General features: G+C 37.8%; 1 protein-coding gene across 1 annotated transcript in view; it reads left to right on the top strand.

Annotated features, from left to right (window-relative positions):
• The window catches only part of AOX1 (aldehyde oxidase 1), a 90,679-nt gene extending 68,269 nt beyond the window's left edge, over window positions 1–22,410 (top strand). Inside the window, exons 29-35 of the mRNA XM_026696821.2 lie at window positions 1,094–1,168; window positions 1,919–1,971; window positions 11,370–11,484; window positions 14,900–14,965; window positions 16,833–17,021; window positions 18,746–18,913; window positions 21,059–22,410. Of these exons, the coding sequence (XP_026552606.2) occupies window positions 1,094–1,168; window positions 1,919–1,971; window positions 11,370–11,484; window positions 14,900–14,965; window positions 16,833–17,021; window positions 18,746–18,913; window positions 21,059–21,112 (720 nt within the window). The 3' untranslated portion in view covers window positions 21,113–22,410. The remainder of the gene's footprint in view (window positions 1–1,093; window positions 1,169–1,918; window positions 1,972–11,369; window positions 11,485–14,899; window positions 14,966–16,832; window positions 17,022–18,745; window positions 18,914–21,058) is intronic.
• Window positions 22,411–22,665: the final 255 nt, after the last annotated feature.

The raw sequence follows: 22,665 nt of genomic DNA, 5'->3' as shown, positions 1-22,665 counted from the left end.
GCAAGGAGTGTTTATTTATTAGATTTTCATTCTGTCTTTACTTCAAGAGCTCTATATGGATGCATGATGGCCCACCCTTTTATTTTTTTCTCGCAGTAACAATGCTCTATGAAGTGGGTTGGGCTGAAAGTGTTTGGTCTAATATTACCCAGTTTCCATGGCTGAGGATGAGCTAGAACATTTTCTCCTTAGTGCTAATTCAAAATTTCACCAACCAGAGTTTCAAATACAAAAAATAGTTGTGATTTTATAGATCATACCAAATATGATTTACTGCAACATATGAACTTACTCAATATCTTTCCATGCTTCATTTGCCTGTTTTTAGTCAATTGGTGTACAGTAGACCACAAATTTATGCTTTAATATCTTAATAAAAGGAACAGGTATTATCTAATCAAATATTTAAGTTGCTAGAGCATTATTAACAAACAAAACAGATCAGGTTTTTTTAAATAGAGCACCTTTTTCCTTTACAAAGAGATTGAGCTCTAATGCCTGCAATATCCAAACAAGTCTGGGCTAAAACTTGCAAAAAGCTCACAGAAATTTTTGAGAATTAAAGAATCTGCTTGGGGATCTGCTTGGGGAAACTTTAGTATATAATACTTGGCCAGAGAAATTCATTTTGACTTCATGTAAAATAGCATCTTCATTCCACTGCTCTGTGTTATTGTGTAGTTGCAGAACAGTAATTGAAGTTCAGTTATGTTTGCTTTCAAAAATAATTAAACAGCTTTATTATTCTTTTCCTCATAACAAGTGCTCACGTTTTCTGTTGTGATATGCAAAGCAGAGTATTGTCTTCTTTTGTACTGCATTTTGGCATGTGAGATTCTGTGATGATTGAAGAATTTTGAACAAAATTGTAGTTTCTGTTAAGAAAAAGTCCTTCGATTATTCATGTCATGAAGGTTAACATTAAAAATGTCCAATTCTTGCAGAAAATGCAATATTTAAATTTGTCTTTTAAAAAAAAAAATTGGATAACATCTTAACAATAAATGTATTCTAATTAATTTTTTAGAATTAATTAGAATTAATTTAGAACAGGACTAATTTTTCCTGTTTTCTTTGGTATCATCTTCTACAGAATGCGTGTCAAATTCTAAGAAAGCGCCTTGAGCCAATCATTAAAAAAAATTCTAAAGGAAAGTGGGAAGACTGGGTAGGTATCATTTACATTTTTAAAACAGAATAATTTTAATCCTTTTAGTAGCACGTCTTCAGGAGAATAGTTTTTGACATATTAACCATAAATATAGGAACAGCACAGAAGTTAAAGTGAACACCCTATCAAAATAGTCAGCAATTCTAAATTTATCTAATAGGGAGCATTGTTGATATATGGCACTTCTTGATACCACTGAGCTTTGGATTATTTAAGTTATCTAATTTCAGCAATGAATTCATTCTAATGACATCTAATCTTTACTGATGCTCTGTGCATAGGGACTCTCTTAGGAGCCTAAGAATAGAATAATCAACTCAGTATTGTTTGGAGATAATCCTTTCCCTTTTAAATGAACATTTTGGATAATATTTTTTTTTTAAGAGTAAGAAGCTATAAGTAAATTCAAGAACATTGGAAGTGAAAAGTGTGTAGAGCACTCATAAAATTAATGTTTGAGGTAAGGTGGCTATTCCATGCAAATTTGTCTAGAAGCATCTTCTATACACAGTCTTAAAATTCCATGATGTGGATCCAGGGAAGTTGTTTAATGTCAGCAAAGATACATTTCTGGGGAGGTAATCCTAGTTGTATAAGCAGAGAACAAATTCAACATAACTTTTTTCTCACCTCTCTTATGCAAAGGAGAAAGGCTGACCTTTAATATCCCCAACTTGGTTATTTTATGCACAAATACATTTTTGTCAGTATTACAAATATTGACACTTAACAATTTACCATTTTCAGATTAAAGCTGCCTACGAGGAAAGCATCAGCCTCTCAGCTACTGGCTTCTTCAAGTAAGCAATTTGTTCTGAATTCCTTTTTTTTAAATAGAGTTTAATTTGGGTTTTCACAAAACATACAAATACAAATAAAATATCTTTTTTTTTAGAACAGCATGCTCCCGGGTTATCACTTCTCCATACAGACATAAGCTCAATTACATATTCATCTTATGTATTCTAATCCATATCTTATAACTATTTTCACAGTTTTCTCAATAGTTTTTCCCTTTCCTTGCTTTCTATAACCTTATTTTTAATTATCTCATTCCTTTCTAAGTTCAATTACGTATCTTTTTCTAATTTCAGTATCTTTCTAATCAATATTTTTATACTTTTGTCTATCCTGTTTACAATTTCATAATTTCTTTTCTCATAAAACAAATTTTCCCCTGTAATTACTAGACTGGAGTGTAACACCTTTGTATCTTTTAATTATGATCCATTCAAATCTTGTTTAAAGTTTAAATTATGCCTTTACAGTTATAACATTCATTTTCTAACCTCTATTTTATAACATATAACTATTATCAACTGAATTCTGCTTGGTACATTCCATTAAAGATACATACTAAGTTCTTGAAAAAAATGTGTGTGTGTGTGTGTGTGTGTGTGTGTCTATATATATATATACATACATACATACATACATACATACACACACAAATACTATACAGAAGCCTGATGATGGCAGATGAGATTCTGTCGAAACGTTGCTACAACTTTAAAAGCACAACTATAATGACTTGGGAAAATACACGAACAAAGCTGAATACCATACATATAAATACCCATGAAAACTTAAGAAAACAAACACACACACACACACACATATATATATATATATATATATATATATATATATATATATATATATATATATGGATCTTTGGTTGTTCGGGTTTTCTCCTGCGTAAGATTCAAAGTGTCTAGGCAACGTTTCGATGAAGTCTCATTCATCATCATCAGGCCTCTGTCTTTGGCTCTTGCTTTTCAGAGTGATGTGAGGTTGCAGCTGCTTTTTTCTTTCTAACTGTCAGTGGGGGTGGGATTTGAATGGGTGGGGGCTTGGCTGTGTTCTGATTGGGTGGGGGTGTCTTCTCATTGGTGGGGGCCTGACTGTGTTTTGATTGGTTTGGGGGTTGGCCGTGTTCTGATTGGCTGGATTTCTTGCTGCCCGGCTTGAGTTCGAGGTCGTGCTGCATCTCCATAGTTGGTGTCGGCTTGCTTCATGTATGGCTCGGAGGGGTTTGGAGTGGGCAGTGGTGAGGTTGCAGGTATTCGTCTGTTCATGAGGGCGGGTTTCCAAATGGCTGGGAGGCGGGAGGTGTCATCTCGTTTGTTCATGCTGTGTGGGCGTTTTTCTATTTCTATGGCTTCTCTGATTATTCTGCTGTTGAAGTGTTCGGTTTTGGCAATAGTTCTGGTATTTTTAAAGTTAATTTTATGTCCTGTGGCTTTGAGGTGTTGGACCAGGGAAGAGGTCGTTTCTTCTTTTTGATTGAGTTCTTATGTTCTTCAATGCGTGCACTAATTCTTCTGTTAGTCTGTCCAATGTATGTGGCAGGGCAGGCAGTGCAGGGATTTCGTATACTCCTTGGTTTTCTAATTCGACTCTGTCTTTGGGGTTTCTTAGGATGGTGGATATTTTTCTGTTTGTGCAGAATGCTGTTTTAATATTGTGTTTTTGGAGGATCTTGCTGATTCTGTCTGTAGTGCCTTTTATATATGGGAGGAGGGCTTTGCCGTTTTCTTGTTCTCTGTCTTGGATTTTGGTTGGGGTTTCTTTTTGGATTAGGTGGGTAATCTTGTGTTTTTGGAATCCATTGGCTGTAAGTACGTTGGTGAGGGTGTGTAGTTCAGCTTTTTGGTGTTGTTCATCGGCTAAGCATTTTGTTCTGGAGATGAGTGTTTTGGCTACGGAATTGATCTGTGCTGGGTGGTGGTGTGAGAGTGCATGTAGATAGCGGTTTGTATGTGTTTTCTTTTGGTAGATGGTGTGTCCTAGGGAGCCATTGGATCTTTTGTATACCAAGACATCTAGGAAGGGAAGTTGATTGTTGGTTTCTGTTTCCATGGTGAATTGTATCTTGGGGTGTAGGCTGTTGAGGTGTGTGAGGAACTTGTTTAGTTTTTCTTTCCCATGTGGCCAGATTATGAAGGTGTCATCTACGTATCTGAGCCAGAGTTTGGGTTTGTGGTCGTATTTTTCTAGAGCTTGTGTTTCAAAGTGTTCCATGTAGAGGTTTGCGATGACAGGTGAGAGGGGTGATCCCATGGGTGCTCCTTCTATTTGTTTGTATTTTTGTCCATTGTAGGTGAAGTATGTATTGGATAGGCAGTGGTTGGTCAGATCTAGGATGTGCTTGGGGGGGTTGTATTTGTTTTGGATGGCTGTCAAGGCTTCTTTTATTGGTATTTGGGTGAAGAGGGATATGACATCGAAGCTTACTAGTCAATAGTCAGCTCCATAGGCTCACCTCTACAAAACCTGGCCAAATTTCTCGCCAAACAACTACAACCCTATGCAGAATCCATCAACTCACATGTAAGAAACTCATTCCAGTTCATCGAAATCATAAAGAAACAAAACTTACAACCCAGCGACCTACTAGTAAGCTTCGATGTCATATCCCTCTTCACCCAAATACCAATAAAAGAAGCCTTGACAGCCATCCAAAACAAATACAACCCCCCCCAAGCACATCCTAGATCTGACCAACCACTGCCTATCCAATACATACTTCACCTACAATGGACAAAAATACAAACAAATAGAAGGAGCACCCATGGGATCACCCCTCTCACCTGTCATCGCAAACCTCTACATGGAACACTTTGAAACACAAGCTCTAGAAAAATACGACCACAAACCCAAACTCTGGCTCAGATACGTAGATGACACCTTCATAATCTGGCCACATGGGAAAGAAAAACTAAACAAGTTCCTCACACACCTCAACAGCCTACACCCCAAGATACAATTCACCATGGAAACAGAAACCAACAACCAACTTCCCTTCCTAGATGTCTTGGTATACAAAAGATCCAATGGCTCCCTAGGACACACCATCTACCAAAAGAAAACACATACAAACCGCTATCTACATGCACTCTCACACCACCACCCAGCACAGATCAATTCCAGTAGCCAAAACACTCATCTCCAGAACAAAATGCTTAGCCGATGAACAACACCAAAAAGCTGAACTACACACCCTCACCAACGTACTTACAGCCAATGGATTCCAAAGACACAAGATTACCCACCTAATCCAAAAAGAAACCCCAACCAAAATCCAAGACAGAGAACAAGAAAACGGCAAAGCCCTCCTCCCATATATAAAAGGCACTACAGACAGAATCAGCAAGATCCTCCAAAAACACAATATTAAAACAACATTCTGCACAAACAGAAAAATATCCACCATCCTAAGAAACCCCAAAGACAGAGTCGAATTAGAAAACCAAGGAGTATACGAAATCCCCTGCACTGCCTGCCCTGCCACATACATTGGACAGACTAACAGAAGAATTAGTGCACGCATTGAAGAACATAAGAACTCAATCAAAAAGAAGAAACGACCTCTTCCCTGGTCCAACACCTCAAAGCCACAGGACATAAAATTAACTTTAAAAATACCAGAACTATTGCCAAAACCGAACACTTCAACAGCAGAATAATCAGAGAAGCCATAGAAATAGAAAACGCCCACACAGCATGAACAAACGAGATGACACCTCCCGCCTCCCAGCCATTTGGAAACCCGCCCTCATGAACAGACGAATACCTGCAACCTCACCACTGCCCACTCCAAACCCCTCTGAGCCATACATGAAGCAAGCCGACACCAACTATGGAGATGCAGCACGACCTCGAACTCGAAGCCGGGCAGCAAGAAATCCAGCCAATCAGAACACAGCCAACCCCCAACCAATCAAAACACAGCCAGGCCCCCACCAATGAGAAGACACCCCACCCAATCAGAACACAGCCAAGCCCCCACCCATTCAAATCCCACCCCCACTGACAGTTAGAAAGGAAAAAAAGCAGCTGCAACCTCACATCACTCTGAAAAGCAAGAGCCAAAGACAGAGGCCTGATGATGATGAATGAGACTTCATCGAAACGTTGCCTAGACACTTTGAATCTTACGCGGAGAAAACCCGAACAACCAAAGATCCACATACAAATACCCAGAACCTCAGAAAACATATATATATATATATATATATATATACACACACACACACACACACACACACACACACACACACATATGACCAACCACTGCCTAACCAACACATACTTCATCCACAAAGAACAAAGATACAAACAGATAGAAGGAGCACCTATGGGATCAACCCTCTCACCTGTTATCACTAACCTATACATGGAACACTTTGAAACCAACGCTCTAGACAAATCCGAACACAAACCCAAACTCTAGCTTAGATACGTAGATGACACTTTCGTAATTTGGCCACATGGGAAAGAAAAACCGGACAACTTCCTCACACACCTCAACAGCCTACACCCCAAAATACAGTTCACCATGGAAACAGAAGCCAACAACCAACTTCCCTCCCTGGACATCCTAATTTACAAAAAACCCAATGGCTCCCTAGGACACACCATCCACCGGAAGAAAACACACAGCAACCGCTACTTAAATGCACAATCCCATCACCACCCTGCACAGATCAACTCCGTAGCCAAGACCCTCATCTCCAGAACCAAACGCCTAGCCAACAAAGACCACCTGAGAACAGAATTATACAACCTCACTAACGTATTAATTTCCATTGGTTTTCAGGTGGGACAGCACAAGCCTTTCAAATATTTTCATAACTACAGATGTTAGAGCAACTGGTCTGTAATCATTCAGTTCCTTGATGGAGGGCTTCTTTGGCACTGAGATGATGGTAGAATGTTTGAAGCAGGAAGGAACATAGCACATCTCTAGTGATCTAGTTCAGCTCAGCCATTAATATTGATAGCAATCTTTTACATTTCTGTTTAGAATATTTCCATCTTTTAACAAACATTACCTAATAATATCAGTTTTCATTCACTTTAATCACCTATATTTCATATTTTACTCATTACTGTCTTTAAACAAAAAGCAAAAGAATAGTCATTAACAGTAGTCAATAAAATTATTATTTTTATTCAAATTCATCCTGTCAACTGATATTAAAAATCTTCCATGTTTCTTTTCAATTATATACCTTTTTTAAAAATCATTGAGAGTCTTATTCTCTTATCCTCTTTGTTTCCTTTAATTACTAACAAATATTCCATTACATATTAATGCCAATTTTATGTCACTTTAATAATCTATCATATTTTCTAACTATTTTCTATTTCTAGTATAACAATGCTATCTCATATACCCTTGCAGAATCCTCTCTTTAAATTAAATTTTTAACCATTGTCTCTGTGTCTTTTAAATAGGCTTATACCTTTAATTCTTGTACATTTTTCCTGTTTCTCTATATCTTGTTTCTGACCTTTATAACTTCTTTTCCTTTGCATCTTCCCCCTCTTCTTCTACCTCCCCTTTTTGTTCCCTTTTCTATCTAATTCTCCCTTCTGTGATCCTCCCTTCTGCTTCTTCCTAATCTTATAGTTACTTTTCAAATTATTCTTTTTTTTAGTTGTTGCTTCAAGTCTTAAGTTTTTAACTCCCCCCCCCCTTCTTTCTATTTTTTACACTGCTTAAAATTGCTTGGTCATTAAAGATGTCTTCTTCTTTGTCCCGCCTTTCTTTTTCTGCAAGCATTTCTTGCTGTTTTTCATAGTTCAAAATCTCCATTTCTAAAAATTGAAATATGAAGCCAAAAGATCCTCTTCCCTCTTGTGCTTCTTCTTTTTGTTCTTTAAGTCTCATTTTAGCTCTTCAAGAAGTAATGCCATTTTAAAGATTTTTAAACAACTCCCAATTGATTTTATTTTGTTTCATTAGGATCCACCATCCAAAATTCCAGGAATCACTCAATAATCCAAAGCTGTTTATTGCTTCTTTTCTCACTTTCTCTTTCCAGGGGCTTTGTTATCTTGTAACAAAGTTTCAGCTACAATGTGTCCTTTAGAAGTCTTGTTAAAATTCCACTATCAATTCTTTTTCCTTCCAGGTGGTCTCCTCCATTTTTCCAGATTCCACCCTCTTTTTTTTCCCTTCTGCTTTCTTTCTTTTTGAAATTTTTAAATTATCCAAGAGTCTTTATCCCTTTGACACTTTATTTTCAGCTAAAAATAGTCTGTTAATGTCAAAGTGGATTAATATCAATTTCTTGTTTAGATCTCTTCTTAACATTCAAAGTCAATTAGAGCTGTCAGTGTGAGAGAGAAAAAAACAGTTCTTTTTCCTTTCCCTTCCTCTTTCACCGCTTTAAAAATCTTTTTTAGGAATAGTATTAGTCTTTGTAATTCAAGCTCCAAGTACCTTAAATAGATGTTTCCTCTGTTCAACCCAGTCAGTCAAAGTTTCTCCTTTAAACTTCTTCCTGCACAATCTTGTCCCGTCGAGTTCTTTTTTAAAGTGGCCATTTCTGACCACCGCTACAACTGCCTTTGGGAAAGAGAGTAATGGCCAGCCAAGGAGGAGAGATGCAGCTCTCCTCAACCCTGCTGGTGGTCTCCCTCTTCTTCACCACCTCTATAGGATGGCTTCAGCCCCAAATCCAAGCAGCTCAGGGTGCTCCAGCAGCGAGCACGGATCGAAACCACGCATGATCACGGATTTTGGTTCATCGCCAAAGAAGCCCAAACCGGAAATCTCCTTTTTCTGAATTCCTAAATGGCTTTATTTTCAATATCAAAGGTGATAAATCAGGACTTAAAGGGAGTTTAACATGTTGAATATCTCTGCAGTCTTGGGAGGGCAAGAGCAAACATGATTGTTCTCAAAGGCCCTATTACTAGGAAAGACCCTTCCCCACCTCCATTTAAATGTAAGCCATGATACAAACTCACATATATTTTTTCTGCTGGGTTCATATGAAGTTGTATTTATCTTTATCTCATGCCATCCCCTTAGTAAGTAATACATTCATAAGCAACACTTAGCTGTACCAATGCTAAAATATATTTCCCCCCTTAAACTAACAAAATTCAACAACCACAAGGTATGCAAAATGTATTGTTATTCACCACCCAGTATGAAAAAGGCACTTATGGGCCATTCTAGGATAATAATCCCTCTAATCCCCTTATCTCCTGCCATTCCTAAAGCGTGTCTTCCTAAAGAGTTAGACTCCAGTCCTGGTGATCCTTCTAATTTGCATAGATGTGGTAGAGGTGTGTTTCTTTGCATGGAGGTTAACAGAAAACAGAATCACAGAGCTGGAAGGGGTATTGGAGGTCTTCTAGTCCAACCCCCTATTCAAGCAGGAAACCCTATTTCATTTCAGACAAATGGTTGCCCAATTTGTTGTTAAAAACCTCCAGTGTTGGAGCACCCTCAACTTCTGGAGGCAAGTTGTTCCACTGATTAATTGTTCTCTCAGGAAATTTATCCATAGTTCTAGGTTGGTTCTCTTCTCGATTGTTTTCCATCCATTGCTTTTTTCCTGCCTTCAGGTGCTTTGGAAAATAGATTGACCCCCGCCTTCTTCTTTGTGGCAGCCCCTTAGATATGGGAACACTGCTATCACATCATTCCTAAATCCTTCTTTTTCATGCAACCATTCTTTGTATGTTTTAATCTCCAGTTCCTTAATCATCTTTACTGCTTTCCTCTGTACTCTTTCTAGGGTCTCAACATCTTTTTTATATTGTGGTGACCAAAACTGGATGCAAAATTCCAAGTGGGGTGTTACTGAGGCATTAAAAATGGTATTAACACTTTGCGTGATCTTGATTCTATCCCTCTGTTAATGCATCCTTGGACTGTGTTGGCTTTTTGGGGAATTGCAGCACATTGGTGGCTCATATTTAAGTGGTTGTTCACTAGGACTCTAAGATCCCTCTCACAGTTACTACTATTGAGCCAGGTACTACTACTTATTCTGTACCTGAGCATTTGTTTTTTCTTGCCTAAATATAGAACTTTGCTTTTCTCACCATTGAATTTCATTTTGTTAGAGAGTGCCCAATCTTCAAGTCTGTCAAAATCCTTCTGTATCTTGAACCTATCTTCTGGAGTGTTGGCTATTCCTGCCCTTGTCTAAATCATTGATGAAGATATTGAAGAGTACAGGGTCTAAGACAGAGCCTTGGGGTACCCCACTGTATACTTCCCTCCATGTAGATGCAGTTCCATTAAGGACTACATGTTGAGTGCAATTGGTCATCCAGTTACAAATTCATTGTTCTTTTACATTATTTAGCAACCACATTTCATTTGCATGCAAATGACCCTGCTTCTGTCTACCTGTGCAATACAATGTGATCTGCAGCTGTTATTATCTGACCTCTGAATGGTGAAAAGAGTTGATGACCAAGTATATTCAAACAAGGCTCAATTGCACAACAGCATTAGAATAATCAGCCAATAACTCTTAAGAACTTTAACCCAGTAATTCTTAACAGATCCATGGGGACATTAAAGGAGCCTCCCCAAATTACCTTTGGCAATTGGGTGTCCCTTGGGAAACAGTGTTGTTACTTGCAAATCCTCTCAACTCTGAGGGACCTTTCAGTTAGCTTTGCTGGTGCTTCTGATATGAATAGGGACAGAACAGATCCATGCTGAAGATGAAGGGATGAATCCAGCTACTGCCTTGCTTATCACACTCTGCATATGCATAATCAGCTTAATTACAAACAAAACCATTGGGCACTGATGCACAAGGGAGCCTGATTGAGAGTGATAATGAGGTCAGAAAATGTAATGCTTGTATATATTTTATCCTGACATAAAGGAAGGTTGACTGTGCCTTAATTTCTGGAAAGGCACAGAGAAACAGAAGGGAAGGATTTCCTTCTGATATTATCTTGCTCAATGTGAATGTTTTAAATAAGCCAACAAGTGAGGTCTAAAAATATTTTGGGATTGGGATTGGGAAAAGTCACTGACAGACTCAAAGGGAAAGGCAGAGGCTATTATTTTGGAGCAGCTCAGTCCACAGTGTTAATCCACTGTGTTAGTCCACAGCAAAAGCTGTGCTTCCTATTTATTTAAGTCACAAACTTGGGCAATTCAGAAGTTAACCCCAGCAAATTCTAGGTCTCATTTGAATCCTTAATTAGTTACAGTAGGAAATGACTACTGTCATTGGTTTTTCTATCTAGCAACCAATTTCCATTTTGTTATTTTTCACTAAAACAGGGGGAGTTTCTTCATCTCATCCCAGATCCTTCTTTTTTTATTTTTTTCAGAGTATCTAATTTGGTCCTTTCACATGACTTGTGTATGTCTGTTTGAAAAGATTTCTAAAGGAAACTCTCATTTTTTCCCCTTTCCCAGAGGATATGTTGTCAATATGGACTGGGAGAAAGGAGAAGGTCATGCATTTCCATATTTTATTTTTGGTGCATCGTGTTCTGAAGTTGAGATTGACTGCCTCACTGGTGATCATAAGGTAAGTCCATCATAATCTCCACTTTTCTGCTCAACCATGGGATAGACTATGGAGTGATTAAGTAGACCTCCTGCCTTTTAGGTTTGAGTGATCAGAAAATTTTGTGCTGGAGCAATGCTCAACCACCAAACATTTTGAAGGATAAACATGGAGAGATCATAACATACATCAGCAAGTATTTCAAAGATATCAACAATTGGCCACTCAAGTTGGGAAACTTTTGCAATTACTGGCTCAATTAAATCAAAACCTATTTCAATTGGATACTGCCAAGTGCCAGGTCATCTCCTACAGATATGGGGAGGAAGCAGTTGTCTGAAATATCCATGTTGTGTCCCGTCAAGGAAGGCTGCACCAGACTGGGGAAAGTTTTATAGGGTATGTAGTCAACACTATAAAACAATCTTTGTGGAATTAGACAATGCCACCAGAGAATCCATGAGCCAGGAAAGGGAGTGTATGTGGAAGTGTATGTGGAAAGCTCCAAGTTCAGTCTTTGGCACAGACAATGTTAGGCGAAATGGGAAATGTGCAAAGGCATTTTGTTCAGGTAGGTGGTTTCTTAGCAGGAGACAGGAAATGTTTTGGTGGCTGGGGGCCTGTGTATAAGATGGATTAGGGAATGAAGATCCTCACTGGGTGGAACATTAATGCAACTGGGGAATAGGGTGATGTCCATAGACAAGACTAGTTTTCAGAGGGGAAGAGGAGGGGGTTGTTTTTTTTAAGTATGTTACCTTTAGCATAGATCTTATGCCACAGTTTTCCATATGTCGCATCACAAAATAATGGAAGATTGCCACTGTGAGAAAGAGCATCAGAGCCTGCAAAAAGGGATTCTACAGGTCCGTGCTGCCCTAAAACAACCAGGTGCCCATCTGTACACCATACAATGGCCTCTCCTCACCTGATGCTGTTTGGAATTTATTTATATAAATTCCAATCACATCATAGAGCATACACCTTCTACTAGATCTGGGCAAAGCAGTGACAGCCAAGTAGAGACAGTGGGAGAGATGCAGCCCCACGACTAGCCTGCCCTCATGTCATATAAGACTTTGTAAGTGATAATTAGCACCTTTCATCACACCAGAAAGCCTACTGGAATCCAGTGCAGCTTGTGGAGCAGAAGTGTTATACGAGAAATTAACAAAAAATGTCAAAGACTGCCTACGCAGCTGCTCCCTGGAGTAGCTCAGCTTCCAAGTCCTGTTCAAGTGCAGTCTCAGGTACAGCAAGTGATAATAATCCAAACAGAAAGTAATTAAGATATGAGTCACCATGAGCAAGACCTTCCAGTCCAGAACTGGGTGCAATTGATGAACGAAACTGTGCAAAGCCCCCCCGCAGCCACACACACACACACACACACACACACACACACACCACAGTTACAGCTCCTACCTGCTCCTACTGTAAGTCCAGTATGAATCCAAAATTACACATTGACTGGGGAAGTGTACCTTTGACAGAGTTAAAGATGGAAAATATCAGGAACCAACAATATGGGGGCAGCTTAAAACTGAACCCCGACCCAGACCTTTACAGTCTCTAGGCATCAGGAAATGATCTTGACATTACTTGGCTGGTTCAGGATGGGGTTGGGATAGGGTATTATTAGCATACTGATGATATGGAACCCTGTGCCAGTGGATGATAGCAGCTTCATGTAGATGTTAAATAGGGGAAGGGATAATGCAGAGCCCTGAGGCACCTCACAAAGCAGAGCTTCGGACTTGACTTTTTCCACCCTGCTAACACCAACTGGAAGCGGCCCTAAAGAAAGGAGTAAAATCACCATACTTCTATTCCAATACCCTAAACCAGCATAGTAAGACACCATGATCAGTGACCAAAAATCAACGGAGAGGTCAAGGGTGAGCAGGATGGATACATTTTTCACATACTGAGCCTCCAAGAGATCATCAACAAGCACTATAATCAGGCCTGAATCTTGACTGAAAAGAGTTCAAATAATCTACATCTTCCAGAGATCTTTGGAGTTTAAGCCAACCAATTATCAATCTTCCTAAAAAGGAAAGATTGAACATTGAATAAAAGTTGTCCAGATTCATTGCATTCAGCAATGATCTCTTAAGGAGAAGGTATAGACAACCATCTCCTTCAAGGCAGATGGAACCATCCCTTCCAACAGAGAAGTATTTACCATTGCATGGACCCCATTGCCTGTCACATCCCAGGAAACCTTAATCAACCAGGAGGAACAGGAATCCAGAACATAATTCACTGCTCGAAAGACATTGTCTGCCTCATCTATCTCATTAAGACTAACTAGTTCAAACTTCACAGATCACCAATTGCCTCAGGCAATTCCATGGAATCTGAAGAGCCGAATTCCAACTCTAAGACAAACTGAGCAACTTTGTCTGACATTTAACTAAAATAGTCTTCACAGCAGCCCTACAAGACTTCCCAGGGCTCCTTCTTACTTAGAAGGGATGAGGTTATTTACAGATACAATAGGGATGGAGAAATAATTATTAAATGGCTTTTATTGCCAATCCTTACAAAAGGCTTTACCCATGTTTGGTCAAATTCACTGTTTGTTTTCTTTCAGGGACACTGTACAGTTTTCTTAGTTTATTTCAACACCAACACTCTTCTGAAAGCCTAGGGGTCTCCAGGATCCATGTGCCTAGAGAAACTACTTAGGCGCAATCTGATCCAAGGCCAAAGCTGCCTTCATTTCAAGCAGCAACTAGAGACTCAGCTGAACCATGCACCAGAACCACAGGAACACTCCAAATTCATTTTGGAACTCATTAGAATCTATCAGGTGCTTGAGGCAGACTGTTCAAATTGGCTCTGCTTTCTGTGACATCAGAATAACCAAGAATCAGCAAGGAAAATCTATCCATGACAAGGAATTGATAGTAACATTCCCCAACTCTAGATAGCATTGCCACTGCCCTGAGATATAAGCCAGGCCTGATGTGTGGACTGACTTTTAAGTCGAGTCACAAATTACTTGGGTCAGGTCCAGAGTTGTCATGAACTTCCAAATGGTTTCTGTAGCTGTGTCCAAGAATAGCGTTTGTTCTATGGTCTCAATTAGTGATGTGGTTTTTTTTTGTTTTTTTTTTTGGACAGGACAGATCCTATTAGAGCTATCAAAAGGAGAAAAATATTGTGCTTAGAATCCTCCTTTCCCTAGCCTATTCCTCAAGTAGCAGACATATAGCCATACTTAGAGACTACAGGAGAACAAGTTCAAAGGTGCAGTGCCTTCCAGCCAAAGCCCCCAAATATTATCATGCCTGCTGGAAAAACTTCCAAAAGTTTTATGGTAATAACATATTTGTACATATAATATCATAGGCTTGAATTCCCACAATTTTCAGTTTTTACCTGAACTGCTATAAAATGTCTTGATGATATTTTTTCTGTGCAACAGAATCTCCGAACTGATATTGTCATAGATGGTAGTTTCAGCATCAATCCAGGCATTGATATAGGACAGGTACGTATTTTAAATTCCCCCTTATTGTAACTACAAGCCAACAATCTTTCCTGAAAGATCAAAGAAATGAATCCCAGTTGCATGTTATTGTTCAGATCCTTCCTTCCTTCTCACCCTCCTTCCTTTCTTCCCTTCTTTCCACTTCTAGCAGGCAGGTAAGTGGTTGCTGTTAGATGGGAGAAGGGGCAAGGGATTGTGAGACTGGCTGGGAAACTGTTACAAAATATTGAAAATAAAGATCATGTGACTGCAGCAGCAGCAACAGCAGCAGCAGCCCTGCAGTGCAGCAACTGCAAGTAGACTTTCCTGAATTTCATTTCCTCAGGAGTCATGAATTCTGGATTTTGGGACACGTTCTGTTATTTAGTCCATTTGAAGTAGCTTTTTGCCCTATGATATACTATTTTGCCCAATTAAATGTCATGCCAATGAGAATTTTAGTAGTAAATAGATAGAAGATGTGAAAAGATAAATTAAACGATACCATATCATTTCATTTTCTTATCAATCCTGGGATAGGCTGGAATGATTAAACAAGAGTGTAATGTTTTCATATATCCATGCTGCAGAATTCAGTTTTCTCTTATTGATCACATTGCATTCTTATAGATTTGGTTATCTACACTGTTGGTTTTTTTATTTTATTTTTGTATTGTTTCACATTTGAATATTAAGAAGCTTCCAAGCATCATGGTTGTAGAGAGAAACAGTGCAAATCTGCATTAATTTTTAGTTCATCTTGGCATTTTTATTTCCAGATTGCTCTAATAGTGTTGCTGTCCTATGGTATCACAATTAGTATACAAACGTGTTACTGTAAGACATTCTTTAGTTTTGCATCCTTTTTTATTTTCACTTTCCAACCAAACTACAATATATGTGATCTGCCTCTGGAAAAAAAAAACCTGAATGGAAGGAAGGAGGGATGTACTTAGGGTAAAGGGCCTAAGATTATAGCAATGAAATATTTGCAAGAAGGATTCATGGATGGCTGATAAACTTGCAACAGAAGCAGTGCTTGGAAGAACAAAGGGTAGTAGCTGATTCATTCAGGCTGCAGCTGAAAAATATTGTGTTCAGAATCTCAAGCATCCATGGATTTCTCAGAATGGATGTTTGACAAAGAGATTCTCTTTATCCTTAAGCCATAGCCTACTATTAAAGTATTAATGTATCCTGAAAGTCATTTCAATATGGAATGGGTTGAGAATAAATGTAATAAATAAATTAAATTGTCTTCCTTCAGTAATAGTAAAATACGGTAATTGAATATAATGGGACATGGGAATGGACTTGTTGGAATGGAGAAGTCACAATTCTTGCTGCTGCTTACTATTCATTTAATTCTAGACAAATATTGCTTATGTGATGGAGTTGTAATATGATGCAGCAACAAAAGAATCCTAACTGGCAAATAAGAAAATACATAACAAGAAACTTGCAATGTGAATGTAAATTAAGAGTGCATGGCAGTTAAGAAATAGAAAGCCAATATGCATTTTCTACATTTTGTGGAAAGTTTCCTTAAGTCCCCCAAACCCTGGGATAGGATGGAACCATTAAGCAAGAACTGAAAGCAAGCATATTGTGTAGGATGTGTCTATCATGTCAGGATATAATCTACCCTATCCTTCCTTTTAGTGGATTCTCACAAGTCAACAGAAGTGTCTAATAGGTATCTCCAAATTTAAGAAAATTGTCAGAGTTACTGTTCTGCAGAAGAACAAAAAAGATTATTTTTACAGCACATTTTACAGTATATATTCACATTCCCAAGGAAATATACTTAGTATGAAAAACTTAAGAAGTTATTATTTTCTTAGAAGAAATTATATAAAAAACAAAGTGTGGATTTTATTTTTCTCAGGTTGAAGGTGGCTTTATTCAGGGACTTGGACTTTATACATCAGAAGAGATAAAATTCTCTCCTGAAGGACAACAGTATACATTGGGTCCTGACACATATAAGATACCGGGTCTTTGTGATATTCCAGAAGATCTTAGAACCTACTTGCTGCCAAACTCAAGAAATCCCATTGCTATCTATTCCTCCAGGGTAAGCAAATAATATGGGTTGTCCTGGGACTATTGAAGTAAGGAACACAACTCCAAGAAGACAATGCTATCTACTTATTTAATGATTGCTGGGTGCCTGCTTTGCAAGAAAGAGGGTATCCCAAAATATGAGAAAGAAAATATTTTTATTGAGGTTAAAGGCTATAAATCAAGAAATCCTATAGATCAGATTTGGAAGTCAGTTTGTGGAAGCTAGGCAGGACTTGTCAGTTCACCTATTATTAGGCAAAATGGGCCTTTGGAGAAGGCAGCTGAGCCAAGGATGTCCACTATTAAAACAAATGGAATGTTGATTCTTGAGGCTGATTGAGGATGGAACTTTGAGGATTATTATTATGTTGTTCCTAGAGCTGCCCTTGGGCTGTGCTATGAGCTGGTGAGAGGACTTCTATTATTTGGCTAAAATGGGATGACAAGAGGGCTTTGTCTTGGACCACAGGGTCAATTTGAGTCTCATAGGATTAGGCAAGGATATGAACTTCGTTTGATCTTGATCATGTCCAAAAGATGGAGGTGGATGAGAGGAAGGATGCAACCTCCATTTTGTTAGATTTTTTTTTTCTCCACTAACGGATGAAGAACATCTTGCAGAGTGCTCCAGGTTTATGAGTTACTTTTCTAGGAGGCATGATTATTATTTTATTTTATTGTAACAATTTGGATTTGCCCAAACTCCAAGCAGTGTATGTCAATAAGATACAATAAAAATAACAGCACAAGAAACAACCCTTCAATTAAAGTCTGTATGATAAATTAATGTTAAAAACAAAACAGCAAAATCAGATATTCAAAAAATAAAAAATTCAGGGACTTTTTCCATGTTAAAGCGATCTGTGCAGAACATTTTTAGACTGTTAACCCTACATATGGACAGTAAAATCTATATATTAATTTAGAAACCATGGTTCAATAGTCTGACAATGTGCATCTTATATTTTTTTATAAAAGTAATAAAATAGGTTTAAAGAATCAAAATCGTGTGTAAAGTATGCATCATATGTAAAAATAAACATTTTCCTGAAAAGTTTTGTTTTATAAAGTGATTACAGGTAAAATGTTTATTGATGACCAAGAAAGAGGTTCTTGCTTAATACTTACTACTTAATATGCAAATTAAAAGTGCAAGATCTCCATAAAGACTTCCCTGTTGTTTTATGTGAAAGCTGAATTTGTAAGAACCTTTCAACTACATTTGATGTTGTTCAGTCCCTAAGTCTTGTCCAACTCTTCATGACCCCATGGATTGTAGCATGCCAAGCTCTCTTGTCCTCCACTATCTCCTGGAGTGTGTCCAAACTCATGCCCACTGCATTGATGACACTATCTAAAGCCATCTTATCCTCTGCCATCTCCTCCATTTGCCTTCAATCTTTCCCAACATCAGGGACTTTTCCAATGAGTCATCTCTTTGCATTTGGTGGCCAAAGTATTTGAGCTTCAGTATCTGCCATGTATAGTGTTGAAAAGGATGCAATTTCTACAAACTGTAATATATTTTCTATATTTTCAGTTCACAAGGGGCTTTGTCTTTTATGCACTGAAAATATTCCGAATTTTTAGGATGCTACTAACAGAATAGGATGATTGTATCAGACTCTTAGCTGTGTGAAATTGTTGTACTGTATAGCCTTAAACACTATTGTACAAGAATGTTGCACCAATATTTTTTTTCCTTCCCTTCAGTTATTTTTGTTTTTTTTCCAGGGATTGGGGGAATCTGGAGTATTCCTCGGATCCTCTATATTTTTTGCTATACGAGACGCAGTAGGTACTGCACGGAAGGAAAGAGGATTAAACTCTGTTTTCACACTGGACAGTCCACTGAATGTAGAGAGGATTCGCATGGCCTGTGCTGATTACTTTACAGAAATGGTATGCCCTGTGATTTCCTCTATCCTTTTCCTCTAACCATTTCTACTTCAACCAGAAAGGCAAAGATTGTAAATGAAAGAGTATAAAACCATAGTCTTAAATGCTCAGTACTGTTAAGTAAGAAAAAGTTAAGATGGGGGGGAGGGGACAGAATAATTGTTCCTGATTATCAACTCTATAAATGATAATTTTATTGTAGTCAGAAAAGGCTCCCATGGGAGGAATGGGCTTGGAGACTGTCAATTATCCCTGTTCTTGAAGCCTTGCCTCTCAAGCTGCTCTTCAGTATCTTCTTTCTCTTCTTCCAGCAACTTTGCAGAAGGTATTAGGGGATTCAGATGGAAAAGGAATCAGGGAGGGAGGGAGGGAGAGACTCCCAACATCTTCCCACCACCATCAAGCCCTGTGAGATGGCAAACTTAGGAAAGAACCACTTGGATTTCTGGAATAATCTTGATTACTCATAGAATAATGTAACAGAATCTTGAAAGCCTGTCAGTCAACTGATACCTAGCGAAATTAAGGTGGAGTTACTTTTTCACTTCTGTGTTTCCAAAAGCATGTAGACATTTAATCATACCACTGCCTGGTGTGATTAAAACTCTTGCTATATTATTTTATTGTGATTTACTGCGTAAGTTACAAAACTCCCCCCACTTCTGAACCATCAATTTTTTAAATGATGGGGTATGAATGTGCATTTATTGCACAAACCACATATTAAAGATCTGGAAATCCAGCAAAATCAGGCTGCTCTTCTCAAGATTGTTTATTTGAACAGTCAAATCTCCCCTCTTAAAGCAGCAAGATATTTATATCAAATAACCATCCCAAAAGTCCGAAGGGCACTAACCTTACCACTCAGCAGTTTTGGAGAGCTGATGCAAAAAAATATGATATGAGCTGAGACTGTGCCCCTGTGGACAAGGGCCATTGAAACTATAGCTCACATCTTGCTATACTGCATTTTCTATAAGGATTCACAGACTCAATTTATAACAACTTGCTGAATAAAATATATGGGAAATAATTATATTTTTATATGCAATTACTGTTATCAGATCAGTACAAAATAGCTTTTTTGAATGTGATTTTGATTTTGCTATGATGTATGTAAAATTAGATGAACTTTAACTGCCCACTGATAATCCACCACCAACTGTATTATTTTGTCTGCCTTTTTTTGTTTTTTACTATTTTTAATGCTTTTGTTTGTAGTGCTGGTCCACAGCCATAATAAAGATTGGTTGATTCAATGGACCACGAATTCACTGATATCACTAATCTAAAATGGTGTTGTTTTTTGCTATCCTTGCTTTCCATCATTCAGATGAATTACACACTCTGAAATTTAATATTATGAGTTTGTCCAGGACCAACTCAAATGTTATGAGTTTCTGTGAAGTTTAATTTTGGTGTGTTGTTAGGCAATGCAGTAAAAAAAGTATCATGTTATTTTATTGCCCATTAAACATGAAAAGTTCATTTCATAGCAAAGTAATCTGGACATTTGAAAGATGTTGCATAAATGTTGTGCACCAGAGATTAGTATGCATGCAATTGTAACTTTATAGTTGCCTTCTTAAAACACTGACCTTCAATTTGGAGCAAAACAAAACTTCCATTTGTTATCGGCTCAAGAGAGTCAGGTTCAGTGTTCATGGAGCAAAGCTAGCAATCCAAGGTTTTACAAAAGATTCAGGATATATATGCATAGAGTAAGTCAATAAACTAACCAAAAGCATATTTCAGATTTCCAAATATTTTGGAAATATTTAAGATTAACCTTGCAAAGAAGCAGTTAAAATAAAGCAAAATAAATTTATTTTATTACAATAGCATTTTATGGTATTTTTATGCTTCAATAAAAACTTCCCAACCTAATAGAATGCACTGTTGTAGGAAACTCCCACATGGTTTGCAATAGTACAGTTTTCTATCTCCTTACCCCACTTTTCCTTATGGCTCTCAAGATTGGAGGAAAATGCACATAATTATAGCAGCCCACAAAAGCCAGTATGTTGTGTTGTATCTTATTTAGCAAGTTAAATATGCAGTCTAGAATGTCGACTATAATAATTATGTTTTATCTCATACTAAACAATCACATGATTAAATTATTTTTCATGTTCCTTTCTTGTTTAGATTCCAAGAGACAAGCCTGGGACCTATACACCTTGGGCTATCCAAGTTGATTAATCTTCTACTTCAGTGATGGGATTCAAAAAATTTTACTAGCAGTTCTGTGGGTGTGGCTTGGTGGGTGTGGCAGGGGAAGAATACTGTAAAATCTCCAGTCAGAGGTGGCATTTGCCGGTTCTCCGAACTACTCAAAATTTCCACTACTGGTTCTCCAGAACTGGTCAGAACCTGCTGAATACCACCTCTGTTCTACTTATTTTTCAATGAAGCTGTGATTTTCTTACCACGTAATGTTGTACATACCACTTCAGAAATATATCGTCTGGTTTTCGATGGGACATACACTCCAAATAAATGTTTATAGGACTGCATCCTTCACTGTCTGACAAGACAATAATATTGGAACCATGTTTAGGATACTGTTGGCCAAACTTGTTCAGTTTGATCTTTGAATCATTTTCCAACCATGCATGACCAAATTTGGTGCAACAGACACATTTCAGTATGAGAGTAAAGCTGTAAGAGAGATCTTTGTGTGACTGAAATCAGAAGAAACAAATCTTAGCAACATCTCTCTCTGTGTGATAGGGTCATTTGGTGTTGCTTCTGATTTAAGGAACAGATTGTAACTGCTAAATGAGATGTAAAGAAAGATATTTTACGTATCTTTTCATTTTTCTTCCTTTTTATTATTGTAAGTCACCTATAGTAGCTCTAGAGTATTTGCCTTGATAGATGGCAAATAAATTTAATTTCAATTTAATAAATAAAATTAATTTACCTACAGATGTATAATACCGTATTATAATAAATATTACCTGTGTGGTAATAATAGTATAAAAATTTTAATGCTATTAACTGTTGTGTATCTCATCTCATCAATTGAACGAGTTGCTATGGTTGTGAAGGGCTCTAACTGTTCAGGATAAGGTAGTCAACAATAGATTAAAACAGTATGGCTTCTGTGGGAAAAGGAAACACAGAATTGAATGTGAGGAAAATATCATCATGGACAATTTCATCTTGTGGGCAACTAATGTAAGCTTATTAAGGACATCACATGCTAGAAATGAAAAGCAGCTATCAACACAATTATTGATTCAAGCAAAGCATTGGTGATTTCCAATGGTATATTAGTCTGCAAGAAAGCTGGTTATTTTCAACATAAATGTGACACTGATAAAAAAAGCACTTGAAAAATAGCTGCATATTCTTCTATAATGTTATATATTAAAATGTTTCTCTTATCTGTCTGCTTGAACACATAAACTATGTAGAATTTTATTGGAGTCTCACATGTGTGCATTCTTTAATGAATAAAGATTGAATAACTTGACATTTTTGACAGCCTTTTTGTTCTATATTAGCATTCTCCAAACAATGAATTCTGATTGGTCCACACAGACTGCAACCCGATTGGTCAACTGAACGGCCGTTATTGGCACACTAAGAATCAACCTCGATTGGCCGAGCCGATCGCGGGAGATTCAAAGCGCTGTCATTGGCTGCCGAGCTGCGAGCAATCCCTATATGAAGGGCTGCCGTGGCTCCAAGATCTTGTACAGGTCTTAACACTGAAATAAAGAGCTGAATGTACACTTGGTCTCGCG

This window comes from Pseudonaja textilis, chromosome 1 (assembly GCF_049901715.1).
Source record: "Pseudonaja textilis isolate UNSWEBS1 chromosome 1, rPseTex1.2, whole genome shotgun sequence".
NCBI classification, from domain to species: domain Eukaryota; kingdom Metazoa; phylum Chordata; class Lepidosauria; order Squamata; family Elapidae; genus Pseudonaja; species Pseudonaja textilis.
The sequence above is the reverse complement of the archived record's forward strand: the minus strand, read 5'-3'. Positions and strand labels throughout refer to the sequence as shown.